Below are 26,384 nucleotides of genomic sequence, written 5' to 3'. Positions count from 1 at the left end.
CTAGATGCATGTTGATTTTATCAGACGATGTCGCGATTATAAATGAGAATGGCTCCTGGTTAACATGTATTAATGGGTCGTGTTTAGTCACTATTTAGTGTGGAATTTTTCTACAATATTCGCTCACCATGACAGTAAAATAGGGCATTCTAAGTCAATCTACTGCAGTTTTTCCTCTCTCAATCAGTAGAAAATGTGGTTAACACCCGATCATGCATGAAAAAAATAAATACCGTCATATACCGTGAAACCGGTATAATTTTGAAAAAATACCATGATATACATTTTTGGTCATACCGCCCAGCACTACTATAAATCTTACAAATCCTATTATTTATACAACAGTTCTATCTGGTCCTCGAATCTGATTGGTGATAAGAGTGTTGATATTAGAGTCCAACAGAACTCTTGCATGCATGTAAACCTGTTTTAGGAGACTCATAAAACAACATTAGCAACCTTAAAAATGGCATAATAAGGGGCAATAATAATAATAAAGGGGCACTTTAAGTAAAATATGAGTAGCTTTTAGTTTTACAATCTATCCATCCATACACACATGCATAATTTTGAAATGAAAAAAAATAAATAAAAAAGTAAAATGTGTAAAGAAATAAAAACAGTAACAGAAATACATCATACACATTATATTTGCAAATCATGTTAAAACTATAAATTGTAAGAAAAAAAAAAATACACTACCAATCAAAATTTTAACAGTAAGGTTTTTAATGTTTTTTAGAGAATTCTCTTCTGCTCACCAAACCTGTATTTATTTGATTCAAAATACAGCAAAAAGTGTAAAATTTTTATTCAATTTAAAAATAACCGTTTTCTATTTGAATATATTTTAAAATGTAATTTATTCATGTGATTTCAAAGCCTTATTATTATGTTGAAAACAGCTGAATATAATTTTTTCAGGTTTCTTTGATGAATAGAAAGTTCATAAGAACAGCATTTATCTAAAATGGAAAACTTTTGTAGCATTATAAGTGTTTTTATCATCACTTTTAATCAAGTTAAAGCATCCTTACTAAATAAAAGTATTAATTTCTATAATTTCTTTCCCAACAAAAAAATATATATATACTGACTCCAAGCTTTTTGATGGTATAGTGTATAATGTTACAAAAGCTTTTTTATTTCAGATAAATGCTGATCTTTGGATCTTTCTATTCTATTTAAATGTTGATAATAATAAAAAATGTTTTTTTGAACAGCAAATCACCATATTAACAAAATGATTTCTGAAGGATCATGTGACACTGAAGACTGGAGTAATGATGCTGAAAATTCAGATTTGATCACAGGAATAAATTACATTTTAAAATATATTCAAATAGAAAGCAGTTATTTTAAATTGTAAAAATATTTCACAATATAACTGCTTTTGCTGTATTTTGGATCAAATAAATGCAGGCTTGGTGAGCAGAAGAGAATTCTTAAAAAAAAATTTTTTACTGTTCAAACACTTTTGACTGGTAGTATTTACACACACGCATTATTATATTCATATAATTTGTGTGTTAATTTTAACTATAATTAATTTTCAAAATTTATTTTATCTAATTTAATTTATCACAAATCGCCTGAAGCTCCATCGTAAACTCCTACGGCTTTTCATGTTTAGCATGGCCAGGGAAGTTAATGCTCTGTTGCAGATAATGTGATTGGCTATGGCTTGTTCTTACCAGTAATCTACCCAGCAGGCTCAGCAGTAATTCTGAAGCAGGCCACTCGGGTTTGTTGACCGTAGACAGCAGATCCTGCACGAAATTCTCAAACAGTGGCCTGTAGTCTTCCTCACCCTGTTTACTGCCACACCTGAGATGTAGCAACAATACAGAAACACATTCTGAGTACTGCACACACACACATGTGGAAAATGGAAAATGGAAGGATGTTCTGACTTTTTGAGGAAGACAGAGAGGAAGTTCTGAGCCGTCCGTCTGGCTGTTTCATACGAGTTGGTGATGAACACATCGTCATCAACCTAAAAAATGGATTAAATCATATTGTTACTATAGCCTGTAAATCTACACCAGACATTATGGCAATAGAGCAAATGTGAGACTAGCTCAAGTAATGTTGGGTGAGTAACTAGTACCTTCTTGTGATCGTCTTCAGAGTCTCTCTCAGAGGGCAGATGGACCACGCACTGAATTAGCTGCAGCACCAAAGCACTAACCATTTGAATGTATATGGGCTCACCCTCAGCATCACTACTGTTCAACCTAAACACACAGACAGAATCGACATTCAGGAAATGCTTGTGTTTATCACAGATCAATAGTTTAGGCAGAACTGCCATCTGAATTTAGGCAGTCATATCAATACCTGAAGTTCCTGAGGCTGCGTTTGCTGGTGGGCAGTCTGGCCAAAGAGGTAAAAATCTCCTCTAGAATTAACTGTCTATGCTTCTCGTAACGAGAGAACACCTGAGACAAAGAGAGAAGTGAAATGCCTCCATTAGTGTCATGTTTTGACAGTTTAATTCATTTAAAAAAAAGTTTCATTTTCTTTGGCCACAAAAGAAGAAAACAATAGAAAAACAATCTCATAGTATTTTTTCTTTTTATGAAATCATGCAAAATAGTTTAATGACGGGTGAGATGCAATTAATCAATGTTAAAAAATGCTTTCAGTTAGGGCTGCACGATATATTGTTTCAGCATCGATATCACGATGTGCGCATCCGCGATAGTCACATCACAGGATGTGCGATGTTTAGTATACTGGTCGTTATTATTTATACTGATTGTTTTATTTGCTCACACACAGACACCATGTCTAAACAGGACGCGACAGCTGTCGTGTTGCGCCACGAACAGCTCGAGGCTGTCTTCACTAGACGCGACAATGCGACCACTACAAATCATTTGAACTTTGTGTCAGTAGGTCATAAATAGTACGAGGCATCAGTTTACTGTCGGGGATTTGTCATGTCACGCCGCATCCAGTGTAGACAACATCACTGATTATAATGAGTTCTATTGTATTTTGTCGCATCACACCGCTCGCGCTCGTTGTAGACACGGTGAGTGCCATTCAGATGCACCTGAGCACTGAATTACGTTCACTTCCGCGTCTATATGTACCTGTAATGACACATATGCGTTAGGGATGTGCAATATCTTATCGTTTGAGATATACTGGTAAAAATTGTCCCCAAGATAAGAATTAGTCTTCCCGTGATTTAACGATAAAGTCTAGTTGTTGACATATTTCTGTGTGCGACAGTGCGGAGAGCCATCGCGGAAGGCAGACGTGAAATTGAGGAGGAGTTGATCGCTAAATGAGGAGCTCAAGCTCCTTTTACAATCTGGAACTGGTTTGGTTAGGGCTGTACAGTCAGTGCTACAAAAAAAAAAAAAAAAAAAAAAATCGATCTGAGCCTTGAATAAATGAATGTACTACAGCAGCAAGTGTACAATACAGTTTTGCATGGGTATAAGCCTGTTTACAAACCTGCTGTCCAACAAAGATATAATTTATTGACATGCTTTTTCTCCAAATTAACTTAACATAGTTGAGTGTTTGAAAGGACTTCTTTTTGTGACCAGACGTGGTTTCATATTACAAAATGATAGATACAGTGATTGTATAATAATTATATACAGTGATAAAGGCCATGTCGATTAGCATTGCATTATAAATATACTTTCCCAAGATATTTGAAGATATACATTATAAAAATACCCAAGATTGCTTTAAGAACACAGATAAACCATGTATTTTGTGCAAACGTATGTTTATTGTCTTCAAGTTTCATCAGTTAAAATTTCTCCATTGCTTTATTCAGCGATAACTGGATACCTTTGTCCACGTCAGTAGTATTACTTCTTCTATGGATATGTGGAGTTTCTGCGCAAGGGTGCCCTTCGGCATCCAGCATGAATTAAGCAGTTAAAACATCACGTGTATAGTGCGTAATGCTCACAACGCCCTATTTTGGTTAAAAATAGAAAAGATAATTATCTTCTCTAAAGAAACAGGATTCCCTGAATTATCGTCATTGATATCGTTATCGCAATAAATACCAGAAATATTGTGATATATTTTTAAGCCCATATTGCCCATCCCTAATACGTGCGGAATTATGTCAAAATGCATGTCTCTGCAAGTATCCTTGTAAACACAGTTGCTTATGGCTTAGGTGAAGGTCAACAATTGAAAAAGAAATTGGATGTGTAACAGTATATTGGTTCACAGCAGTTTAATGTTCCTGCATTCTGTGTCACGAATTTTAATAAAAAAAACTAAACAGAAAAATAACTTTTGTAGCTTTAACACAGATTTATTAGATTTAATTTAGGTGAAAACTATGCAGGGTTATTTTACATCTGATTATTCAATTTCTGTACCTGAATACTGTTAGACTTGCCTGAAAAATATAAAGCATTTACTCACCTACAAAATCACCCCAATCATTGATTATTTTTTTCCAAATAGAGCTTCTTTTTTTTTTTTTTACATATCGCAATATATATTGCAGAAAAACTAAAATAAATCGCAATGCGAGTTGTTTTCCAATATTGTGCAGCCCTACTTTCAATGCATGATAAACCAAAAGCACAGGGTTTTGCTGCTAATCTAAGAAAACATACCGCCGTCACCAGCTTTATGGCACACAGCTGCAGCTCACTGACATTCTCCACAAAGAAAGGAGTAATGCCCATTGAAGAGACCTGCAGAAGAACAAAAACACAGCACGATACAACATACAATAAATGCAAATAAACTATAGAGCATACAAAAATACGCTGCATCGATCAGTTCCTACCTGCAATATTGTTGTATCGGTCAACAGCTGAATTTCCAGCAGCTCTGAGATGTTGCTGACGACATCACACACTTTGTTGTAGAGCATGATGATGACTCTCTGCTTGGCGGTGGAGCACTTGGCTCGCTTTGCTTTGGAGCTCAGCATGGAACCTGAAACCACACATGGGTTCATACCACATCAAGATGTTAGGAAGTAGTTCATTTACTTTTACAAACAGATGACATTTAATCTTATTTAATGTACTGGAAGCAAACACCAATGTAAAATTTGTCAAAAACATTATCACCATCATCATCACTAATTATAATAATAACAAATTTAGCTCATTTATAAAATATTTAATTTTAATAATCCATAAAAACGATTAAAATTACTCAAGATTTTAAATAGAAATGTAGAGTTCATAGAAATATCTTCTATGTCAGACTAACCAAAATACTGTACTTGACTGATCTTTTACATTTTTATTTGTGATTATTTTTTATCATTAAGACATCAGACAATTAATGCAATATACTTTTTTTCTTACTTGAAGGGTACATCTTTTTTCGTCATACATTTGTCCAAAAAAAATCATTTAGGCATTGAATACAGTGAAAAGTTCTAAAGCAAAATCTTTTTGTGAATATTTTATGGTTTTGTACCATTTTAAACACATCAGACTTGGTGTGAACAGGCCTTCAGCAGAAATTAAATGATTTTCAAATAAGGCCAAAAACTGGCAGTTTTTTTATTTTCTTCCATTTTTATTTGTGATGTCATTTTTTTACTTGTAGGGTACATTCTTTTTTTTTTTATTAAACTTGTCAAACAGACATTAAATATAGTAAATAATTTTAGAGCAAAATATTTCATGATTTTGTATCATTTAAATAAATCAGACTTGGTGTGAACAGCCCTTCAGCAGAAGTGAAGCATCTCACCTCCTTTAGGGTCGATTCTGTAGACCGGATCATACTGTGGGTAAAGAGTATTTTGCAGGTGGAACTTAGTGTACTGCAGAACTCTCTCTATCACGTCTTCAATGTACACGGCTTTGGGCATGTGTGATGATGTCATGATGTTCAGTGCTGTCAGACATGCATCCGCTGATTTGGTCACACGCTCCATGATGAGATCCCGCCAGAGACGCTCCTCGTCCTCTACATCGTTATCCTGATGAAGACCAGAGAGAAGACTGAGGGAAAGCACTGAACTACAAGTAAAGGCATCATTCGAAGTGTGAAAGTGTCACTCAAAAAACCAACATGATTAAGGAACAAAGTGATTTTTACATGGTTCATAAGTGTAGAAAGACTGGATCCATCCAGAATGTTCTTCTCCAGAATATTCAACAGCTTCACCAGTTTATCAGAAGGAATCTGGGCATTAGAGGAAAAAACAACAGAATGAGGTTTATAGCCAGTGGATGTTACAAAAAACTGGATTCTTTTTTCTTAATTGTTTTTTTTCTTCACTCTCTGAGATTTCTGTGCACTATATAAATGTACTCTATACAAACCATTTATAATAGAGATGCACCGACTGCAATTTTCTTGGCCGATACTGATTTTTGCCGATTCCGATTTCCTTTCTAAAAACTATAATTGATAGCATATTCAACAAAAATCTATACTTTTTTAAAATGCAAAAATAAAACATAAATTATTAAACATTACAATTCCCCCAATCTGGACAAAGTTACAAATATTATCTCACTTAAACAACTCTCAAAATGAAGTTCTCTGTGACTAGAAAAGAGGTAGAAATAATAATTAACTGAAAAGGAGTTGCTGTACTATTTAAGAAAACAGATGTCCCCACTGTTTCTTGTAAATTGTCATTTTTTCACTAACCTTATTAAATGTGTCATCTTTCACATCAAATTCTAACATAGTTTCGGATGATTCATTCAGAAATGAGGCAAGAGACTATTATCTTTATGAATGGGTTACTGAATCATTGGCTCACTTGATTCGTTCAAAAACGTGAATTAATTCAGTAACAAATCACCGCTGTGTTGCTCGGAGAACAGTTCTGCTTTGGCTTTGATTGGAACTATTTTCATCAGCGAAATAGAGCAAAAAGAGTCAATATTGTGTCTAAAATCTAAGTCACTTAATTTGAACTTCTTGTTTATTGAACTGCTGTTGTATAAAATTACATTGCAATCGCGTTGAAACATTGTGGTCGTGCAATGTTGCGCACCAAAATCATATATTAAGGGAAAAAAGCTGTCCAAACCTACCTGGCCCTACGTGAAAAATTAATTGCCCTCTCCTGTTAAATCATGAAATAACTGTGATTAACCACATAATTTTAGAAAGCGTAGTTAAATATCACTAGCCAAACCCAGGCCTGATTACTGTCAGACCTGTTGAATCAAGAAATCACTTAAATAGAATCTTTCTGACAAAGTGAAGCATGCTTGAAGAGCAACACATCATTCCGCGATCTTAAGAAATTCAAGAACAGATGAGAAACAAAATAGTTGGCGTATCAGTATGGAAAGGCACTTTCTACGGCTTTGGGAATCCAGCGAACCATGGTCAGAGACATTATTTACAAATGGAGAAAACTTGTAACAGTGGTGAACCTTCCCAGGAGTGGCCGGCCTACCAAAATTACTCCCAAGACCGCAACGACGACTCATCCAGGAGGTCATAAAAGAACCCAGAACAACATCTAAAGAACTGCAGGCCTCACTTGCCTCAATTAAGGTCAGTGTTCATGATTCAACAATAAGAAAGAGACTGGGCAAAAACGGCATCCATGGGAGAGTTCCAAGGCAAAAGCCGTTGCTGACCAAAAAGAACACAAAGGCTCGTCTCACATTTGCCAAAAAATATCTTGATTATCCCCAAGACTTTTGGGCAAATATTCTGTGGACTGATGAGACAAAAGTTGAACTTTCTGGAAGGTGTGCGTCCCGTTACATCTGGCGTTAAACCAACACAGCATTTCATAAAAAGAACACCATACCAACAGTCAAACATGGTGGTGGTAGTGTGATGATCTGGGGCTGCCTTGCAGCTTCACGCCGGTTTCACACTGCACGCGTAAGCAGGGCATAAGCAGTGCGTATTTTTTTCGGCGCCCATGTTAACAGATTAGAGCATTCACACCACACGCAGAGAATGCTCATGATTTAATTCATGATTTCGGCAGCGCGCAGCAGGAGCAGAGCAGAAGCGGCAGTACCACGATAGTTTCGGCGCCGAGTCTATTTTTGCTGTGTCACTTACGCTGAATTAAAGCCACAGTGCATTTTTCTTGATAAAAATTGACCTGATTAACATGAAAAATGACACATTTCACCGTAAAATCATGTGAGGTGTTTCACAATCACGGGGTAAAAGGCACACTGTATTGATAAATACTTTAGCTAAAAAAAAAAAAGTGATACTAATGTCTAAGTTAATACTTGTTCAAATCAATCACTTTAGCAAAGTTAGGATATTTTCTGCTTATTTTGATAAATAATGTTCAATATATATACTGTCATTAAAATGTATATATATGTATATATATAAAAATATATTTTAAAATACAGAAACAAAAAAAGTAAAGATTCTGAAAGCATTGAAGGAGATCCCATAATAAGTTAATATAGATTTACAGTAGTAACAACTAATTTTATTTTATGATATGATATGATTAATATCATGTTTTTAAATATGATGGTTTCATTATAAAAATGGTGATTATCTCGAAGGTGGACACCCAACATAATAGGCTATATGATACCATATGAACCATGTCATGTCAACAATTGGAAAAGTTAGCCATCTATTAATTATCATGTTAATTATTGTGCCTTTCGCCCCAACAGCAGGGGAGCTTTTTACCCCAAATACCATACTTTTACATATTCTTCTAGTTATTGAAAAACTGTTGCTTTAATTATCTTAAACCAAACTAGTAATCATTAAGAAGACCTTTGTCTCAAAATATATTCAATAATTTTAGCGATTCTCATTTTCTACTTAAATCTACAACATTAAAAAAAAAACATCAAATATTAGATTTAGCATAGAATCAACTACACGAAAACACATCACTGCCAGGAGTTATTGCCCATTTCAAAGGCCTGTTTAAATTATTAAAACTAGAGGCATTTATTAACTTTAAGATTACTTTTTATCACGTAAACTATATGTACAGCATGTTATACACGTGACAGAGGGGAATTTAGGAAGCAATTACTTTTTTACGTAGGGCCAGGCAGGTTTGAACAGCTTTTTTCACTTAATAAATGAAATTATTTCAAAACTGCATGTTGTATTTACTCGGGTTATCTTTGTGTAATATTAAAATTTGTTTGATGATCTGAATCATTAAAGTGTGACAAATATGCAAAAAATTTAACTTTCACACCACTGTGTATATATACAGTATATACAAGGCCTAAAATTAACACTCGTCAAGCAATAAATACACATGTATTTATTACATGTAACAGTGTCAGTCGCAAGTTGGTGGGTACAACTTTTACGAAATATTACAATGCAATGCAGTGAAAACAACAGCCAGTTTTAATGAGATTTGCTGTTTCCGTGAAAGCGGTATAATTTAGAAAAATACTGTGATATAAATTTTTGGTCATACCGCCCAGCATATATATATATATATATATATATATATATCTATAGATAGTGAATATGTAATTAAATATAGTTATATATGGATAGATATATTAGAGCGGAATGACAGCTACATTAGTTTTTTGCGTTTGCCAGGACAGCAATAAAGCCACAATAAGCTCGCAGAGCGAACTTTTCAGTCCATCTTGATGAATGATGCAGAGGAACGTAAACAGGTGAACACTGACCAATTAGAGGACAGCTTTACTCACATGTGATGTGCATAAACACAGTTTGGTAGTGAACCGAACCAAGAAGAAAATGCAACAATGTAACAAATGAATCCCTGTTTCGGAACAAAGCAAACAATCTACAGGTCTGAAAGCACCCAAGACCTCTTGAAATCATAATTAAGACATTCTTGTACAATTTCAAACTTTTTATGACCTTAAATTGGATACAAGTAAATTTAAGACTTTTTAAGGACCCACGGGAACCCTGGAAAACCGGCTAATTCCGGCCACTGGCCGGTCGATCGGTGCATCTCTAATTTATAATATTACAAAATATTTCTATGTCAAATAAATGCTGTACTTTCGAACTGTTCAAAGAATCCTGAAAAAAATACTCCACCAAAATATTAAGCAGCAACTGTTTTCAACAATGATACTAATAAGAAATGTTTCTTGAGCAGCAAATCAGCATATTAGAATGATTTCTAAAGTATCAAGTGACATTGAAGACTGGTGCAATGATACTGAAAATTCATCTTTGCATCACAGGAATAAATTACATTGTAAAATATATTCAAAAAGAAAACGGTTATTTTAAATTGTAATAATTCTCCACAATATTACTGTGTTTTTGATCAAATAAATGCAGCCTTGGTAAGCTTAAGAGACGACTTTAAAAAAAAAAAGCTAAAAAAAAAAACTGAATAACAGTGTATGTAACGCAACTAAAGTGCATTTAAACTTTGTCAGATTTTAGGAGTGCACTATCATTACAGATGCTCTTTAAAGAAGTACTATCATATAGATTTCATGGGGCTTTTAACAATTGCATAAAAGGAGTAGTATTCCAATAATGCATCTCTTACCCTGCAGGTGATGCCCATGGCTTTTATCTTAGCAGATTCACTACCCAATTCATTTAGCTGCTGTTTCCCTAACAACAGCTCCTGAGGGATCTCATCGTCATCTAAGAACAAACAAATGTCAACACAGAATGGTCAAAAACTGAAAGAGATGGTACATAAAGTCCTTCATCTGCTATAAAAAATTTTTTTAAAAAAAAACTGAAATATTACTAATTATGTAATTATGATCTATATTACTATTACTAAAATTGCTGATTAAAGAAAAATGCTGATTAAAGAATAATATCATGTTCATATTCAAATCATAATTTGTGAGAAAGTGTGATTTGTTAGAGCAAAACAGCACCCTAAAATTAATAATAAACAAGTCTTGGATTTAATTGAGCAAATATGATACAGGGTGGTAAATTCTACAAAAAAATGGATATATTGCCCTAAACTGACCATTAAAGTCCACATCCTCAAGATTCTCCAAGATGTTGTCAATACTCAACGAGAACCTCTTAAAAGTGGAAGAGTCCATCATTTCTGCAGAACAAAAAAAGTGGAAAAATACAGGGATTTAATGAGCATCATTCTGATGGGGGAAATGCTATAAAGGTGAGAAGGTTGAGAAAGAGGTGAAAGAGTTTACCTTCAGGTGTTAACTTGGGCTCATACGCTTTCCTCCTCCTCTGCTTCTCCTTCGTCTTTAAACGTCTTGCAACTGAAAGGGAAAAAAAGAAAAATCTCTAACTCAACCACTAAAAAAACCATTAAAACAAATTTCAGACAAATCTCAAATATGATGACACTATAGCTACTCTAAGTTTTGGAGCAGATCTTTGATTTTATAATTAAATGCTCAAAGGGATAGTTCACCCAAAAAGAAAATGATGTCAACATTACATCATTTACAGACCTTTTTGGATCTTTTACATTTTGGTTACCTGGACTTTCAATGGAGGGACAGAAAGTCTTGTGGGTTTGCAATGACATGAGAGTGAGTAAATACATTTTCATTTTTGGGTGAATAATCCATTTCATGGACACAATAGTTTGTAGCTAACCGTCACTAAGGCTGGGGGGAGGTGAATCTTGGTCAGAGTCGTCATATCGGCTGCCTGAGCCTCTGCGTGCATCGTAGCTTCCTCTGCGATGCTCGCCTGAACTCCTTCGGTCGCGGTCCTCAAACTCCCACGTTCTATCACGATCCTTCTTCTGACGTTTACGAGATGCTGGGGCAGAAAACAGAGACCATAAATGTAAATAAAGTTAAGTAAATAAAACAAGAAATTTTGAAAATAATGTTTCAGCTTTTCTACGTCAATTTCACATTTAATTCAATGTTACTTGCAGTTTCTTTTAGGGATGTAACGATTAACCGCGAGCCGGTTGAAAATTAAAATATGTGACGATTCAAATCGGTTGAGATGCGAAACAAATCGCGATTCAATTAGGGTAGTTTATATGAATGCATGTCTGAGGGGAACTTACTGTCTTTAGAAAAGTTTAGATTGTATTTTTCTTCTCATCTTGCCTCTGTATAATGCATATTAAAGTTCATAAGTGCAGCGCTGCTTTGTTTACAGCGGAAACCAAGGAAACGCTTAAAGCGCCACCTGCTGGCAGAGAGTGAATCTGCGTCTCATTCAGCTCGTCTGCTGTTTCTATGTATAATTTCTCAAAACTGAAGTCATACCATTCTGTTTTTGCTTCAAATTTCGAAATTATACAGTCTAATTTAGGTTAAAAACTGCTCCTGCTGCATGTATGCAGCATCTTTGTTTGGATCATGATTAAAATGCAGTGGTTGCCTCTAATTTTAAATGGAAAGAGCACAGACAAAGCCTTATTTAGTTTTTATGAAGAGATTTCTTTTATTTATGTTACTTATTTATTTGATTTGGGGCTTGTTTTAAAATTTCAGTTTAGTTGTTATTTACATTTACATTATATTTACATTTTGTTATTTAGCAGACGCTTTTATCCAAAGTGACTTACAAATGAGGACAATAGAAGCAATCAAAACCAATAAAAGAGCAATAATATGCAAGTGCTATATTAGTATATTATTATAGTGTTATATTTCAATTTCACAAAGAAATGTGCAGCATTTTGTCCAAGCAATAATAAAAGAACATATTTAATTTATAATTTGTCTTAAATCTCATTTTCTTAAAAAAAATCATGAATCGTGAATCGAATCGTGAAATCAAAATCGCAAATCGAATCGAATCGTGAGTTGAGTGAATCGTTACATCCCTAGTTTCTTTGCAATTACTTGTGAAATTTACTATCAATTTATGAGTGAAAACTCAGGGCAAGGGGGCATCAGTTTGGTTAATATTTTTACTTAATCTATTATTGTTTTTTAATGGATGTATTGGAGTAGAAAGTTAAGGGAAATCAGTCAACAAGTGTCCAGCATGCAAATGAATTTACTACTAAAGCATCCCAGGATGCACCTTGTCAACTTAAGTTAAGACAATGTCCACTTAGGTTATGATTCATAATGAAAAACCCAATTATTATTGCATTTGACTGATTGATTTGGTGTTCCTCTTTGTGTGGAAGCAGACGTTATCATTACAGTGGTGGTACTCACAGAAATCCTCGTCCTCTGAGCTGTCCTCCGCATATTTAGGCCTCTCGTTGACAGTACTGCGTTTACGTTTGTTCATTTTTACCCGCTCACACAGAGGCATGGTGGACTCGATCTCTGCCAGCAGCTCTGGAGGAAGATCCTTCAGCACTGACGGGTCTATTCCACCTGTGCACAGAGACTCACGTTCAACTTGCATCGCCTACAACACACTTCTCCTTTATATTATCAACTGTAATTGGGACTAAAAAAACAACATCTCGCAATGGTCTTAACAAGCTTAAATAAATTGACCACTCGGAATATCAAAAGTACCGATACTTCAGAATACAAGCACAAGTAATAACCCAAACTAAAAGCCAATTTAAGTAACGGCAACATGCAGCATTTCATAAATTTATTCTTTAATAATCAGAAGCCAATGTCAAAAATATTGAGCGTGCCTATTACAATAACTACAGTAATATCCAAGAAGAGCAGAAAGACTGTTTTTGTTAAGTTGGTCTACGAATCTTGATAGTTTTATACTGGACGAATAAAAAGGACGAATTCATAGGGCCATAAGTTTGTTGCAGGTGACAATAGCCTCATGCAAATGTGAATGTTTTCCGTTTTTTTTTTTTTTTTACGGAATAAAATCTTTTTTTTTACATTTAACTACTCTTGCATTCTTTTAATTAATCAATATTTACTTAACTGATATTGCTGTCAGACAGAAATAAATACAAAATCTTAATAGAGAAATGTTGAATAAATGAGTTCAAAAGCATGTTAGATTTTACTGTGGAAAACTGGTTTGGCATTATAGTGGAATTTCGTGAGTGACCATTGCTGTTTTTTATAAACAAACTTTAACAAAAAAAAAGACTTAGACTAACTGAAAAATCAGAAATAAAACGCAAATATTGGAAGAAAAATTAAAAATGTACACGAAATGATACCTTGTCATCTAACTGAAATAAAATAAGTGTAAATTAAAGGACTAAAATAACTAAGGGAATTGAAAAAAAAAAATAAAGCTACATAGAAATTTTTACAAAAATCAAAAGCTAATAAAAATGACAAAAGCACAAAATTACTAAAACAAAAGAAAAATTTAAATGAAAAGCAGAATTATAAACAGAAGCTCATTCAAAATATGAATAAATACAGTAATAGTAAATAATACTAAAATAAAACTGATCATGACAATCGTATCAACAACTGTTTAAAAAACCCCCCCAAAAAAACACCAACTTTTTTTTTTTTACTAATTTTTAACATTACTTTTATAAGAAATAAATAAATACAATAATTTATTTAACAGTACAATTATTACTGTTCTTCCTTTTTGTATTCTATAATTCTAACCCATCACACAACAAATCTGACTATACAAATGAGACTATTTCAAAACAAACTCTTATAAGAGCCATCTCAAAAAAGCGCAAAAAAAAAAAATTATTGGTAACAGTTCAGCTCTTACCAGCTGGAAAAGTCAAGAAACATTTCGCATAACTACCCTTTTACAAGCAGCCAAGTAATACATCTCCCTGCCTGGCTGTTCAATTCGAATCAGAGCAGGAAACAGTCAATCAAACAGGAAAGAGTAAAGATAAAAGGAGTTCCCCTACCTTTCCCAGATCTCCCAGAGGAGAGCCTGTTCTTGCCAGACTTGGAGCCGCGCGAGTCTCTCTCCCTCATGAGCCTCTGAACTTCATCAATGGAGAGTTTCTGCAGAACGACCACAGGCTTTACAGTCTTCTTCACGTCCACCTCAGGTTCCAGTCTCTCCAGCCGCACACACGGCTGCTTCCAGCCTTCTGGAATATCTCCTGCTCCGGGATCTTTCCTGATTTTGGGAATGGTGAAGTTTTTAAGCACTCCCGAACTGGTGTTTTCACCCAGCATGTACGGAAGAAGCTCTGCTGGTTTACTCCCCGACTGAGCCGCACACTGCGTGCCGACATCACCGTGCCGACCCTCTGGTCTGTGTTTCTGCCGCGGGGTATCGGGCTGATGCCGGTGTTCTGGTGCGTGGTCATGCTTGTGTTTGAGGGCCTTCGGAGTGACCCCTTCCTGCGGCTCCTGAGGCCAGCGCTGAGCCTCGCTGGCGGGGATGGGCATGCCCATGCAGGCGTCCTCCACTCTGCCAGCTTGCTCCAAGCTCACTTGCAGGCCTGGGCGGCTGGCGCTGGTGCCGGCGGCGCTGGCCTCCTGAGGGGCGAGCCTGTGCCCGGCGTTAGCCCCTCCTCCTCCACCTGGAGCCCCAGAGCCTGAACCAGCTGTGCCAGCTGCGCCAGGCTCCTGCGGGTGAGAGTCCTGTTTGCGCTTCTTCAAAGGCTTATCTACAGAGAGAAAGAGATCAGATTCATCATTTTTATTATGAAAATTGAGGGAGGGTTCTTATTAATGAAAATAATGTCAAAACATAGGTCTTTAAGGCATAACAGGCTTAATTTTCTTTTCACAAAACACAATTTCTTTTTTCTTTCTTTTGCTTATGCTTTGAAATATGATTTGGATATTTAACTACCATTTAGATTTATTTTTGGCGTTATTTGCCTTTATGCCCATGACGCTATCAGCACCGACAAGTTTGGGTTTTTAAAAGAAATTAAAACTTTTATGCAGCAGGAAAGCATCAAGTTGACTAACAGTGACAGTAAAAACTGACGAGGAGAGTGAAACCTGTGCGCTGAACACTGCTGGGCGGGCGAGCCATGTATATAATTATATGTATATTTTCGACTCGTATTTCTGGCCATTTTTCTCTTTTGGCCGAAAACCGAAAATGCCATTTTCAGCAGCCGAAAATTCGGTGCATCCCTAATTAAGAGATTTTCTTAAAATGTAATAATACTTCAATATATTGCTATTTTTACTTTATTTATTAACAAAATAATGCAGCCTTGTTGAGCATAAGACACTTTGAAAGACAGTGTATAGCTAAACTGTTACTGTTCAGTGTGTGTTCAGCCTGAATATGTCTCATAAAAGGGATATTAGGGATGACTGATTTATTAATAAGTATATTACATAACATAAAAATATTAATCTGCATGTATTGTGTATGTATGCTATATTTATCAGTCAAGTTTCTATATCAGTGCACATATCGGTTTTGGAGACAATGTGTTTACTGACATCCTGCATCATACCTTTATCCTGCACCTCTTTAGCGCCACGGTCCGTTTCCATGGCCGCTTCACTTTCCATCCTTTCTATTGCAGCAAGAGCCTCAACAAGCTCTCCTTCTGGGTCCGAACCGGGGTACATTCCCCCAAGCTCCACCTCTGCTGGCCTGGCCCGTGACTGCCTCAGGATCAACTTAGTGGGGTCTTTTGAAGGCGAGCCCACAATATCATACACCGCAGCCTTATCGGCCGGGTCCCGCTCTCCCTCGTTGGGCTTCAGACCGTGCTGCTTGTCCGGGGAGCCCAGATGCATTTCTTGAGCCCCGTCACAAGGAGGAGTGTAAGGTGGAGATGACTGCAGTATGTGAGACGTGAAACCCGCCCTCATCTGATCCTAATGGTTTTCAGAGATATATACAATCAGAACAGCTTCTTAAAAGAAAAGTGGTTGACCAAAATGTTAATTTTTGTTTAAAATAGTTTAAAATAAATTTAAAATACACTCAAAAGTATTAGTTAAATACATGCACAGCAATTGTTTAAATTAAATGTATATTTATGTTACATCACATTTACGAAATTAGAAATCATTTGAAAATGAATATTGAAACAACATCCTGAACTTATAAAACAGATATGATGGCAAATTCGTGATACTGTAATTCGATTATAGAATTATAACCAACAGTGCCATGGAAATCTTTTTTTTTTTTCTTTCTTTCCAAATCAATCTGCGATATAACGCTAATATATATTATAATCAAAATGCATAGCATCTGCTAAAAGTAAATATATATTTATTTCCATATTTAATTATATTTTTGTATTCCATTTACTTTGTTTAACAGAATGGGAGCTCCATACACACGTGATGGCATTCTCAGCGCTGTCAAAATAAAAGTCCCACTTCTGACACATCAGCCAAACAGAAAAACTGGTGACTCTTGGTCGACTATTAATGTAGAAAAAACTTTTAAATACCTTATTCTCGTGAACATTTCTCATGCCTCCTGGAATCATCGGGCTTGCTACTGAACCTGGAAAAAACAACAAACTTTAAATAAGCCAGAAAACAGAGAAAGGTCTCGATCAATGGAAGAGATTCTCTATGGATCTGCCTATGTGTGCGTCATCGTGCAGACCTTGCTGCAGGTGCTGGTGTTGACTATAGGCTGGAGGGTGTGGGTACTGTCTGTAGCCGGTAGCAGGGCTCTGAGGGGCATACGGGCTGGGCACTGGGCTGCTCTGCTGAGGCAGAAACCGTCCACCAGAACCAGACTGCCCGGGCACAAAACGCCTATCATAAGGAACAGGAAGGGACATGGTCAACAGAGAGTTATTAAATCTACTTGCCAACACTGATTCATTAAAAAAAATTAACATCAAATTATTTATTTAACAATTATTTTTATAATTAGTTTTTAAAGGAATAAACAACATTTTAAAATTCAAAAATAGAAAACAGTTATTTTAAATTGCACTGTGTTATATATGAAATACATAAATTGTGATTGCAAATTAAATTATAATTGTCTAAAATCTAATACTAATAATAAATACCACTAATCAGAATTATTATAATTATTATAAATTCTAATACAATTCTAGTTAATTATAATAAATGTATTACTAAATAAAATTAAACAAAATAAGAAATGTTATTATTGTAATATTTAAATGTAAAATGTTACCCCAACAAGGTGTTATTTTATCTGAAAGCTTCATAGAGCCCTTCAGGTTTCTCTTTACATGCCTGAAAAGATGGTTGGTGCAAGTTGTGTTCCCAAATGCATGTTATAATAGACCCAAACTCAGAGCAGATGTGTAGAGAAGTATTTACTGTGAAATGAGCCTCACTAAGGCACTGAAAACATCAGATTATGAGCTGCTCACGTGTAAATGTGTACAGTGCCACGCTTCACTTGGACACATACAACACATTCATTTAACTCAATCGCAGCCGCACTATGCAACAACAAAATCTCAGGTTTTTATGATTAATAATGACATTTATATCTGTTTTTTCTTTAGCACAGCATTAATGGGTTGATACCAATTCAAATACATATTAAATCATGCACGTTATTATAAAACATACTGCATGATGGCTTTAATTGTAAATAACATAAGTTGTTGGTTAGCTTCATACAATGAAAACAAACTGATCGTGACACAAATAGTATCATAAGTTACTCCACATAAAAACTGAAATAGAAAGCAGGCTCACCCAGAGGGGCTGTGGGACATAGAGGCCTGGTAATTGGCAGAGGCTGGACTTCCCTGCATGGAGCCATGTGTGATTTTATACGGCGGTGCCATTGACTGCTGACTTACACCTGTAAAATACAAGAGTGTGAAAAATACTCTGGATGAGAAACAATACAGCTACTATAACAACATAACATCACTTGAGATGGTTACTGAAAGTTTAAAGATTGGCAAGGTTCCAATGAGCCAGGTAAAACCATTATTCATCTTTGCTGCTATACAGGAAAGTAGCAAAGAATTAAATAATTCAGGCATTAAGTCATTGCAATGAAATCACAGAACTTAAAACAATAAATAAATAAAAAATAAATATTCCTTTTTTAAATGATTCTTTCATGCATTTTTCTGTGCCATTTCCACCACCACGTTAAAGTATGTTGTCCAAAAGTTGACAAAGATTTCTATTTATTTTTAGGCACTAAAATATTATTATTTTTTTTTTAAATAGACAAGTTTGATGTGCTATGCAAACATACTCTAAATTCACACTACAAATCAGCTCAATAGCACAAATCAGCTTGGATTGTTTTGCGATGCTGTCAGTGTAATGCAGACTTTGTAAACAGGCCTTTACTGATGAATGGTGCAGTGGCAACTATATTACATTTGGAAAACATATCCGTTAATATGCTTTTTATATTAACAAAGTTCCTTGATTTAATATACTGATTGTTTTGGCATACATAAACAAAATCTAATTAATTATTTCTCCTTAACATACACATTATGGAGAAATAATTCACTTGGTTTTGTTTCTTTCATCTCCGTTGTTTCATAAATGTTATTTTCTTTGAATAACTGAAGGTCAGAGAAAAACAATGCCTCTTTCTGTAGTTCTGATGGAAAAAAATCACCATGTTCTGGGGAGATGAAAGGGAGGCAAAGTCTGTCTTATCAGAAGGACAAAAGCTGCAAAGATAACTAAACATTCTGCAGGCAGACACAGCTTGGGTGAAAGCAACCTGACAGCAAACTAGCAACCCAAAAGTAAGCATGGATGCAAGTGCAATCTGTTAAGCTTTGTAGTAGTATCAGTTTCCCTATGTGCTCGGATTGACTCTTACCCGCCTGAGCCGGATACTGGGGAGTGCTCGGTGCGGTCTTATTCCTGAAGATGTTGGGGTTCCTAGACAGCAAAAGCTGCAGCAGCACTGGTACATCTCCCTCCAACTCATCACTGCCAAGGCTGTCCTTCAGCTCTCTGCAGAAAAACATAACAGTGTTGATAAACCCACACACCACAGAAAGAATACACAGGGCCCTATGATTTCCACAATGTGGAAAACGCTGTCAGAATCGCAGAATCCGTCATAAATATGGAATTCACTGTATAACACCAGACTGTCAGAAAATTTGGCAAAATTTGAATGAATAAATCAAAAGAAGGGTTGTGCACAATCAAATTGTGATATAGAATAGTGTCTGTGAACATTGAACAGCAAAAGTCTATTTAGATATGAAGACTGCTTGTGTGAATGAGTGGCACAATTTTGTCTACTACATATACTTGATGCTTGTGGTGTTTTCAGCATCTGCCGCCTCATATAAGGACATCAGCATTTCACCCTTTCTATTGTGATAGAAATTTGGTTTAACTTGAAGAAATTATGACAAATATATAACTACTATACAAGTAGAATGCACTTTTCTAAGTAGCAACAATAACAGTCCATTAAAATTATAATTTTTTTTGTCCATGTTTACATTTATACTGTTGTGCAGCACTTTTAAAGGTTCGTTAAAAATTGGAATTGATTACATTTCATTTGATTACACTTCAAAAGATGTATGCATTCATATACATGCGTTATTAGTTTTACGCATTCATTTGATTAACACCGTTTTTGATTAAATCATAAAACACAATTTCTGAAAAATAAAACATTTCATAGCCCCTATTATCAAAAATTGTTTTGTTAAAAGGTTAGTTCACCCCAAAATGAAAATGATGTCATTAATTACTCACCCTCATGTCGTTCCAAACCCGTAAGACCTTCGTTCATCTTCCGCCATTTTGGAGAGTACCCAAGAACGTATTTGACGTAATCAGCGTTGCTTACGTTCGGGGGGGAAAGTGCGAGCATGAACGAAAGCTGCGTAATAAGCGTTGTTTACGCTTAGGCGAAACCGTGTGTATGCATTGTGATACTCTCTAAAACGGCGGACGACGTAACTCGGGGGAGAAGAATGGTTGAGTAAATTGTTATTTTTGTTTTCTTTGCACAAAGAAAAAGTATTCTTGTAGCGTCGCAAAACTGAAGCCGAGCCACTGATGTCACATGGACTGTTTTACTACGTTTCTGGACCTGGGAACATTTCAGTTGCGTTGCTGTATATGGAGGGTCAGATAGCTCTCCGATTTCATCAAAAATATCTTAATTTGTGTTCCGAAGATGAACGAAGGTCTTACGGGTTAATGACATCATTTTCATTTTGGGGTGAACTAACCATTTAAGTAATTATTAAGTAATTAAAGTTTTATGAGTTCAATTGATTAGACATCTTTTTTGATTATTAAAATTTCATTAAACCATTAAAACAGAACCCTGAAAAATGAAAACTGAAAGCAGGCAATTTGGGAAAAAATACAACTTTTTTTATGGAGCAGTGAGTTTGATTTAGACAGAGCAGGCATATAGAGGAGTGGTGTATGTAATGGGCAAATGTAAGCAGAAACTCACATGTGCTCCGTGGAGACCTGGCTGAGGCCGCTGGCAAGCTGAGAGACCAGAGTTTCATCCCTGCAGCCCATCAGATGCCCCACTTCCTCAGCTACACGCCCGCTGTACAGCAGGCTCTTAGTGGTGGTGCCCGGTAAAGGGGAGGGCAGGGGCAGCTGGTTCAACACTGTACACACAGACAGAGTGTGATAAGGCAAAGCTTTCTTTATTACAAGAACTCCCAGGGTAGAAATCTAACAGCTACCTAAAGTGTAGTCAATCTAAAACACCCTCTACACAGCGTACATGAATCAGAGTCCAAGAAAGCAATGTTTTATCAGCTAAACCTGAAGATAATCCAGATTCTGCGGCAAATTATCTAATATAAACTACCGCTCAAAAGTTTGGGATCGGCAAGATTTTTTTGCTTTTGCTGGATGAAGTGAATCCCTTAATTCAGCAAGGATGCTTTAATGGATCAAGTGACGGTTTAAAATGCTAACAAAAGATTTTTATATAAATGCTGATCTTTAAACTTAATGTATGGTTTTCACAAAAAAATAATAGGCAGCACAATTATTTTAAACATTGATAATAAGAAATGTTTCTTGAGCAGCAAATCAGCATATTAGAATGATTTCTGAAGGACCATGACACTGAAGACTGGAGTAATGATGCTGAAAATTCAGCTTTACATCACAGGAATAAGTTACATTTAAAGAAATATTCACATTTAAAAAAGTTATTTTAAATAGTAATATTTCACAATATGACTATTTTTGCTGTATTTTGATTACATAAATGCATCCTTGGTATGCAGAAGTGACCTAAATCTTACTAAACCCAAACTTTTGAACGGTAGTGTAAATAATGAAAACAAAACAACAACAAAAAAAACTATTTTGTGATGATGTAAGAGCTTTATAAAAAAAAACAAAGCATTCAAGTCTCTCATAGCGCATTGTTTAATTACAAAAAATTACTTTAAATTCTGATAGAATTAATTACCCATTTTAAATAGAAGATACACGCATACCTGTGAGTTCAATACTACAGTACATGATAAATTGTTTTATCATACCTAATGAAAAAAAAGCATAAAATCGTTATTGTAAACTTTTTTTCTGAGAAAACCATCCTGAAGACCTACAATAACCTCATATGCACAATGCTTTGATTCCCACAATCTTGTATTTAAAAAAAAAAAAAAAACAACAGTAGGATTTCGGAAGTAAAAACAAATATCATTCATTCTCTCCACAGAAACGGCTTTTAAACAATGTATAAACCATTTAGGAAAAACAAGTATCCAGAGAATGCACAAGTGTGATTTTAACTTCATGTCACCAGGAGGTGAAGAATTATACTACCCATATTTTTTTAAATAGCGCCACCAATGCAAAGTCATCACTGTAACCAGACAGGCCTCTCTACAAGCTAGAAAAAATCTCTACAAACTACATATGAATTGTTCATTTTCAGTTGTGAGCTACGAGGTTGTTAATCAATGGTATATGCTTTTGTTGAAGCCCATTAAGCAGCACAAATAATGTAATCGAGTCAGCCTCCCTTAATACTTAAATATTTGCATATATGCGCATATGCATATTTTGCAATACACTAAAAATACATTGTTTCTACAGATAATTAACATCTTTAAGCGAGTAGTTTTATATTTCTCCACTGATTTTAATTTGATCGTCATTTGCAAAGTTTCATGTGATTGTAGTTTCCCTCACTAAAGCCCTCAAGTCTTGTACCTTTGTTGTTTTGCACAATTTTCCAATATTTTTTGCTCCAACTTAAGGTTTATAAGGTTGTTATTATGTTGGGTTAATTCATGGCTTATAACGCTTTAACAAAATCCTTTTTAAAATCCCAATAGGAAAAATTAATGGAAAAAATACTTCCGGAAGCAACACCGATGAAAACGTGAATTACGAGTAGTGCGATTAGGGTACTTACAGTCAGTGAGACCAGCGATCCCAGCAAGGGTTGTGATGGGCACATGTGGCATGTCCCCATTCATACTGACGGCTGGGCACAGAAGTCTTACGCACACAGAGTTCCACAGAGATATTTATACGCTGACCATCCCTCACATCTCACTAAATCCTAGAGGGAAAAAAAGAGTGTTTAAACGAGGCTGTGATATGGGATGATGTCTAACAAGCTTCATTTGTTACAGAGTCTCAACAATTTTGTGCACAGATCAACATAAATTATGCACTCGTTTCAAGACAGTCACTATGTTTCCTGGCAGAATCAGTCCACTCAGACGTACTGTCTGTAACAGGTGTATTGATTTCTGTGTACACTAACTGCCACGTAGAGGAGCATTATGTGAGTCCGATAACATCTACTACAGTGCAGACAGCCTGACGGACACACCCACTCTGGACAGACAGAGGATGGACCATGGACACACCCCTCATTAGATATGCAAGCCCAACCCTGTCTCCCTCAGGGGACCAATGACAGCTGGGAGATGGTAGGCGCATAGTAAGCACAAAAGAGCAGATGCAAAGAAGCAGACCTCACATAATCAAACAAGAGCACATTTTACACACATTCAAAACAACATACATCATCACTGCTCAGGGGACAACAAGTAAGCAGTGTGCATTTTTGTTTAAACAACTGCATTTCAAATTATAAAAACCTCTTCTAATCTATAGTTTCAAAAGAAAATTCTGCATACATTTCCGCATCCGGGGCTATTTGGAGCGCATTAATATTCATGACTCATTTGCATGTGAAACAGTATTCGAAAGGTAAACAGTCCAGTGCTGAGCTCTGACGGGCAGATTACCGAAGCAAACCGGGGTACATCTGTTGCACTGGCCCTTTAAATGTCAATACTTCACTTTATATTCATGAATCCATTCCGATCACTTGCATGCAGGTTTTATGACAACAACTCGGCAGCTACATTCACATAATGTACTATTTCATAATCAAACCTTTCGTCACTAAAAATTTAAATTCAACAATCAGGAATGTTTTCAACATCTCCAGCAATAATATGTTTATATTTATTACCGAAAACAATGTGCAAGCGACTTTGAGTTGGCTTAAATTCTGAATGCAATTATCTGCCCAATTTATAGTATTATTCTCCAATTCGTTAACGCCAGACGTTATTGAAGCATATAGCAGGTCATACAGTGGAGTGAAGCATCACATTTGTGCAAACAGGGTAACACAAAATGACCAAAAACACAGTGTTGACAAGTCGATCACCACAGAGAGGAACCATTCATCCTCAAAGCGTTTCACTGACGTTTATTCAGCCGTAATGACTCAAAACATGGCTAACACAGCTAAGTTATGAACACCAGAGAATGTAAATATTTACCATAACACGCGTTCAAGCAGTTCGTGGGTTATCGAGAGATGCTCGGAAATGATTTCGACTATTAGCAAAGCGTTAGCTCGGGACTTAATAGATTCCTTGCAGAGACTCGCTAGTTAGCATTGCTCTGATCTGCTACGTGAATTCTTACAGAAACCCGAGCCGCTTGTGTTCTTACTTATTTAAATAACGAATTTAGTTATCTTCTACACGATTTTCTGTGAATAGTTCAATCGTTTAGTCTACTAAACGATAGCCGCCGCTATGCTAAACGCTGGCGAAAGCTAGTTCGGCTACGCACATCTTTCTATCTCCGTTCGCGAACAATAAAAACACTTTTCGCTGTCCTCCATTCTCTCACACACACTGTACGTGACGCGACGAAACGTTTTCGGTCATTACAAGGAGCGTGGGATATCTGTATATAATCCGTTTGAGCTCCCACACAAAAACGCTCGCCAGTGTTTGTGTCGCGAGGCCTCAGCGAGCTCCGCAGAAGCCTCGGACTCTACGCAGGGGGGCGCGCCGGAGGAGAACGACTAGCCGAGCCGTTGCGATGTTCGTCTCCTCAGAGCCGTTCCGTCGAGAAAAACCAAATGGAAATGTGTCGAAATGTGGTAAGGGAACGCGAAGACGGCCTTAGGAGAAATTGTGACAGGGTTTGATATTTACCTTAGCTTGGGGTAACTTCAAAGAAGAAAAAATAAGGGGACTGTTGTTGGGATGAGAGGTTGGTTGTCGGTCTGCTGTAAGTCTCTGGCTCCCCCTCTCTGCTATAAAAAGATCAGCGCGGGCTAGCGGGGTTTGTTTAGCCGAGCCAGCTAACAACAAGCCAACTCTATCTTTATCTGGGGTGGGGGAGGTCAGGCTTTCTCTCATCACACTTTAAATGCGTTTCATAACGGAGCAGAGTTTAATTCAGCTCCTTATGAACTCATCGCGTCAGTGCTCGTAAAACACATTTGCTTACGTCTTTGTTTGCCAACAAAAAGCCCCACAACTGATGCTTTGTCGCTAGTCAGAGGGAATTGTAGGTTGACCGGAAATACAAATACTAATAACGTGATTATTTTCCCGCAGACCCTGTTGACGATTTCCAGCCTTTTCCCATCAGGTGCGAAAAACACGTATAAGACTGAATTCTTCTTTTTTATTCAAGATATCTTTTTTTTTTTTTTACTCTAGTTTGACATCCCCAATCATTACATATCATGTAATAGTGTAATAATCATGTAATAGTGTTCACAATATATTTTATAATTAATACACATGCTTTAAACATACGCATGCATGCATATATATTAATGTATAATCCTCTTTTCATTTTTTTTCATATACATTACATTAATATGCATCGTACTTTCTGTATGCATATGTATATGAAGTATGCTGAGTACTAATTTTAAAGTACATTGTGAATAACGCTATTACATTATATGTATTGATGTGGATATGTATATATCCATATATACACACACACACACACATATAACAAATAATGGGAATCCTTACACTAGTGATACGATCAGTGGATATTACCTTTAAAAGAATGTTTAGGGACCTTTTTGAATAGAATATCGGATCGAATTTATTGAATTGCACATGGGTTTGGGAGGGAACTAGACTTCAGTGTTCTTGTAAGAACTTCTTGTAGGTTATAACTTGACCTAGAGCCCTGTCTTTTGAGCCTTTCTGTAGTTTCACTTCTCACCACTGGATGGCGACTTAGTATAACGATTAAGGCTAGCGGGCACACCTGTAGTTTATTAACGACTTTCTTTGAGAAAAATAATTCTGTGTAGCTATATGAAATATTATGAGCTATAATACTGTGGCTTCCATTACCATTAATTGTCATATATATTCCAGTGCTATTCAAGTCCAAACTAAAAACCTGTGTGCAAGTCTAGCCTTTTTGTTTTTCTGAAAAAAAAGTTTTGTATGAAAGCAT

General features: G+C 36.0%; 1 protein-coding gene across 2 annotated transcripts in view; it reads right to left on the bottom strand.

Annotated features, from left to right (window-relative positions):
- Positions 1–25,388, bottom strand: part of nipbla (NIPBL cohesin loading factor a) — a 49,102-nt gene extending 23,714 nt beyond the window's left edge. Inside the window, exons 1-22 of one of the 2 annotated variants that reach the window (XM_058774450.1) lie at positions 25,106–25,388; positions 23,044–23,193; positions 21,100–21,265; positions 19,483–19,619; positions 18,378–18,486; positions 17,293–17,447; positions 17,132–17,187; positions 16,175–16,544; positions 14,648–15,361; positions 13,038–13,202; positions 11,500–11,667; positions 11,085–11,156; positions 10,895–10,978; positions 10,451–10,551; positions 6,064–6,150; positions 5,713–5,944; positions 4,787–4,938; positions 4,611–4,691; positions 2,341–2,441; positions 2,111–2,237; positions 1,914–1,996; positions 1,695–1,827 (exon numbers count right to left, since the gene is read on the bottom strand). In XM_058774450.1, coding sequence (XP_058630433.1) covers positions 1,695–1,827; positions 1,914–1,996; positions 2,111–2,237; positions 2,341–2,441; positions 4,611–4,691; positions 4,787–4,938; positions 5,713–5,944; positions 6,064–6,150; positions 10,451–10,551; positions 10,895–10,978; positions 11,085–11,156; positions 11,500–11,667; positions 13,038–13,202; positions 14,648–15,361; positions 16,175–16,544; positions 17,132–17,187; positions 17,293–17,447; positions 18,378–18,486; positions 19,483–19,619; positions 21,100–21,265; positions 23,044–23,107 — 3,357 coding nt within the window. In that variant the 5' untranslated portion in view covers positions 23,108–23,193; positions 25,106–25,388. Of the gene's footprint in view, positions 1–1,694; positions 1,828–1,913; positions 1,997–2,110; positions 2,238–2,340; positions 2,442–4,610; positions 4,692–4,786; positions 4,939–5,712; positions 5,945–6,063; positions 6,151–10,450; positions 10,552–10,894; positions 10,979–11,084; positions 11,157–11,499; positions 11,668–13,037; positions 13,203–14,647; positions 15,362–16,174; positions 16,545–17,131; positions 17,188–17,292; positions 17,448–18,377; positions 18,487–19,482; positions 19,620–21,099; positions 21,266–23,043; positions 23,194–24,436; positions 24,455–25,105 lie in introns of those variants that run through there. The other variant, XM_058774451.1, reaches the window with a different exon arrangement.
- Between the last annotated feature and the right edge of the window lie 996 nt (positions 25,389–26,384).

This window comes from Onychostoma macrolepis, chromosome 05 (genome assembly GCF_012432095.1).
Source record: "Onychostoma macrolepis isolate SWU-2019 chromosome 05, ASM1243209v1, whole genome shotgun sequence".
Lineage (NCBI taxonomy): Eukaryota > Metazoa > Chordata > Actinopteri > Cypriniformes > Cyprinidae > Onychostoma > Onychostoma macrolepis.
Note: the sequence above shows the minus strand (reverse complement) of the source record. Positions and strands in the feature narration are given on the sequence as shown.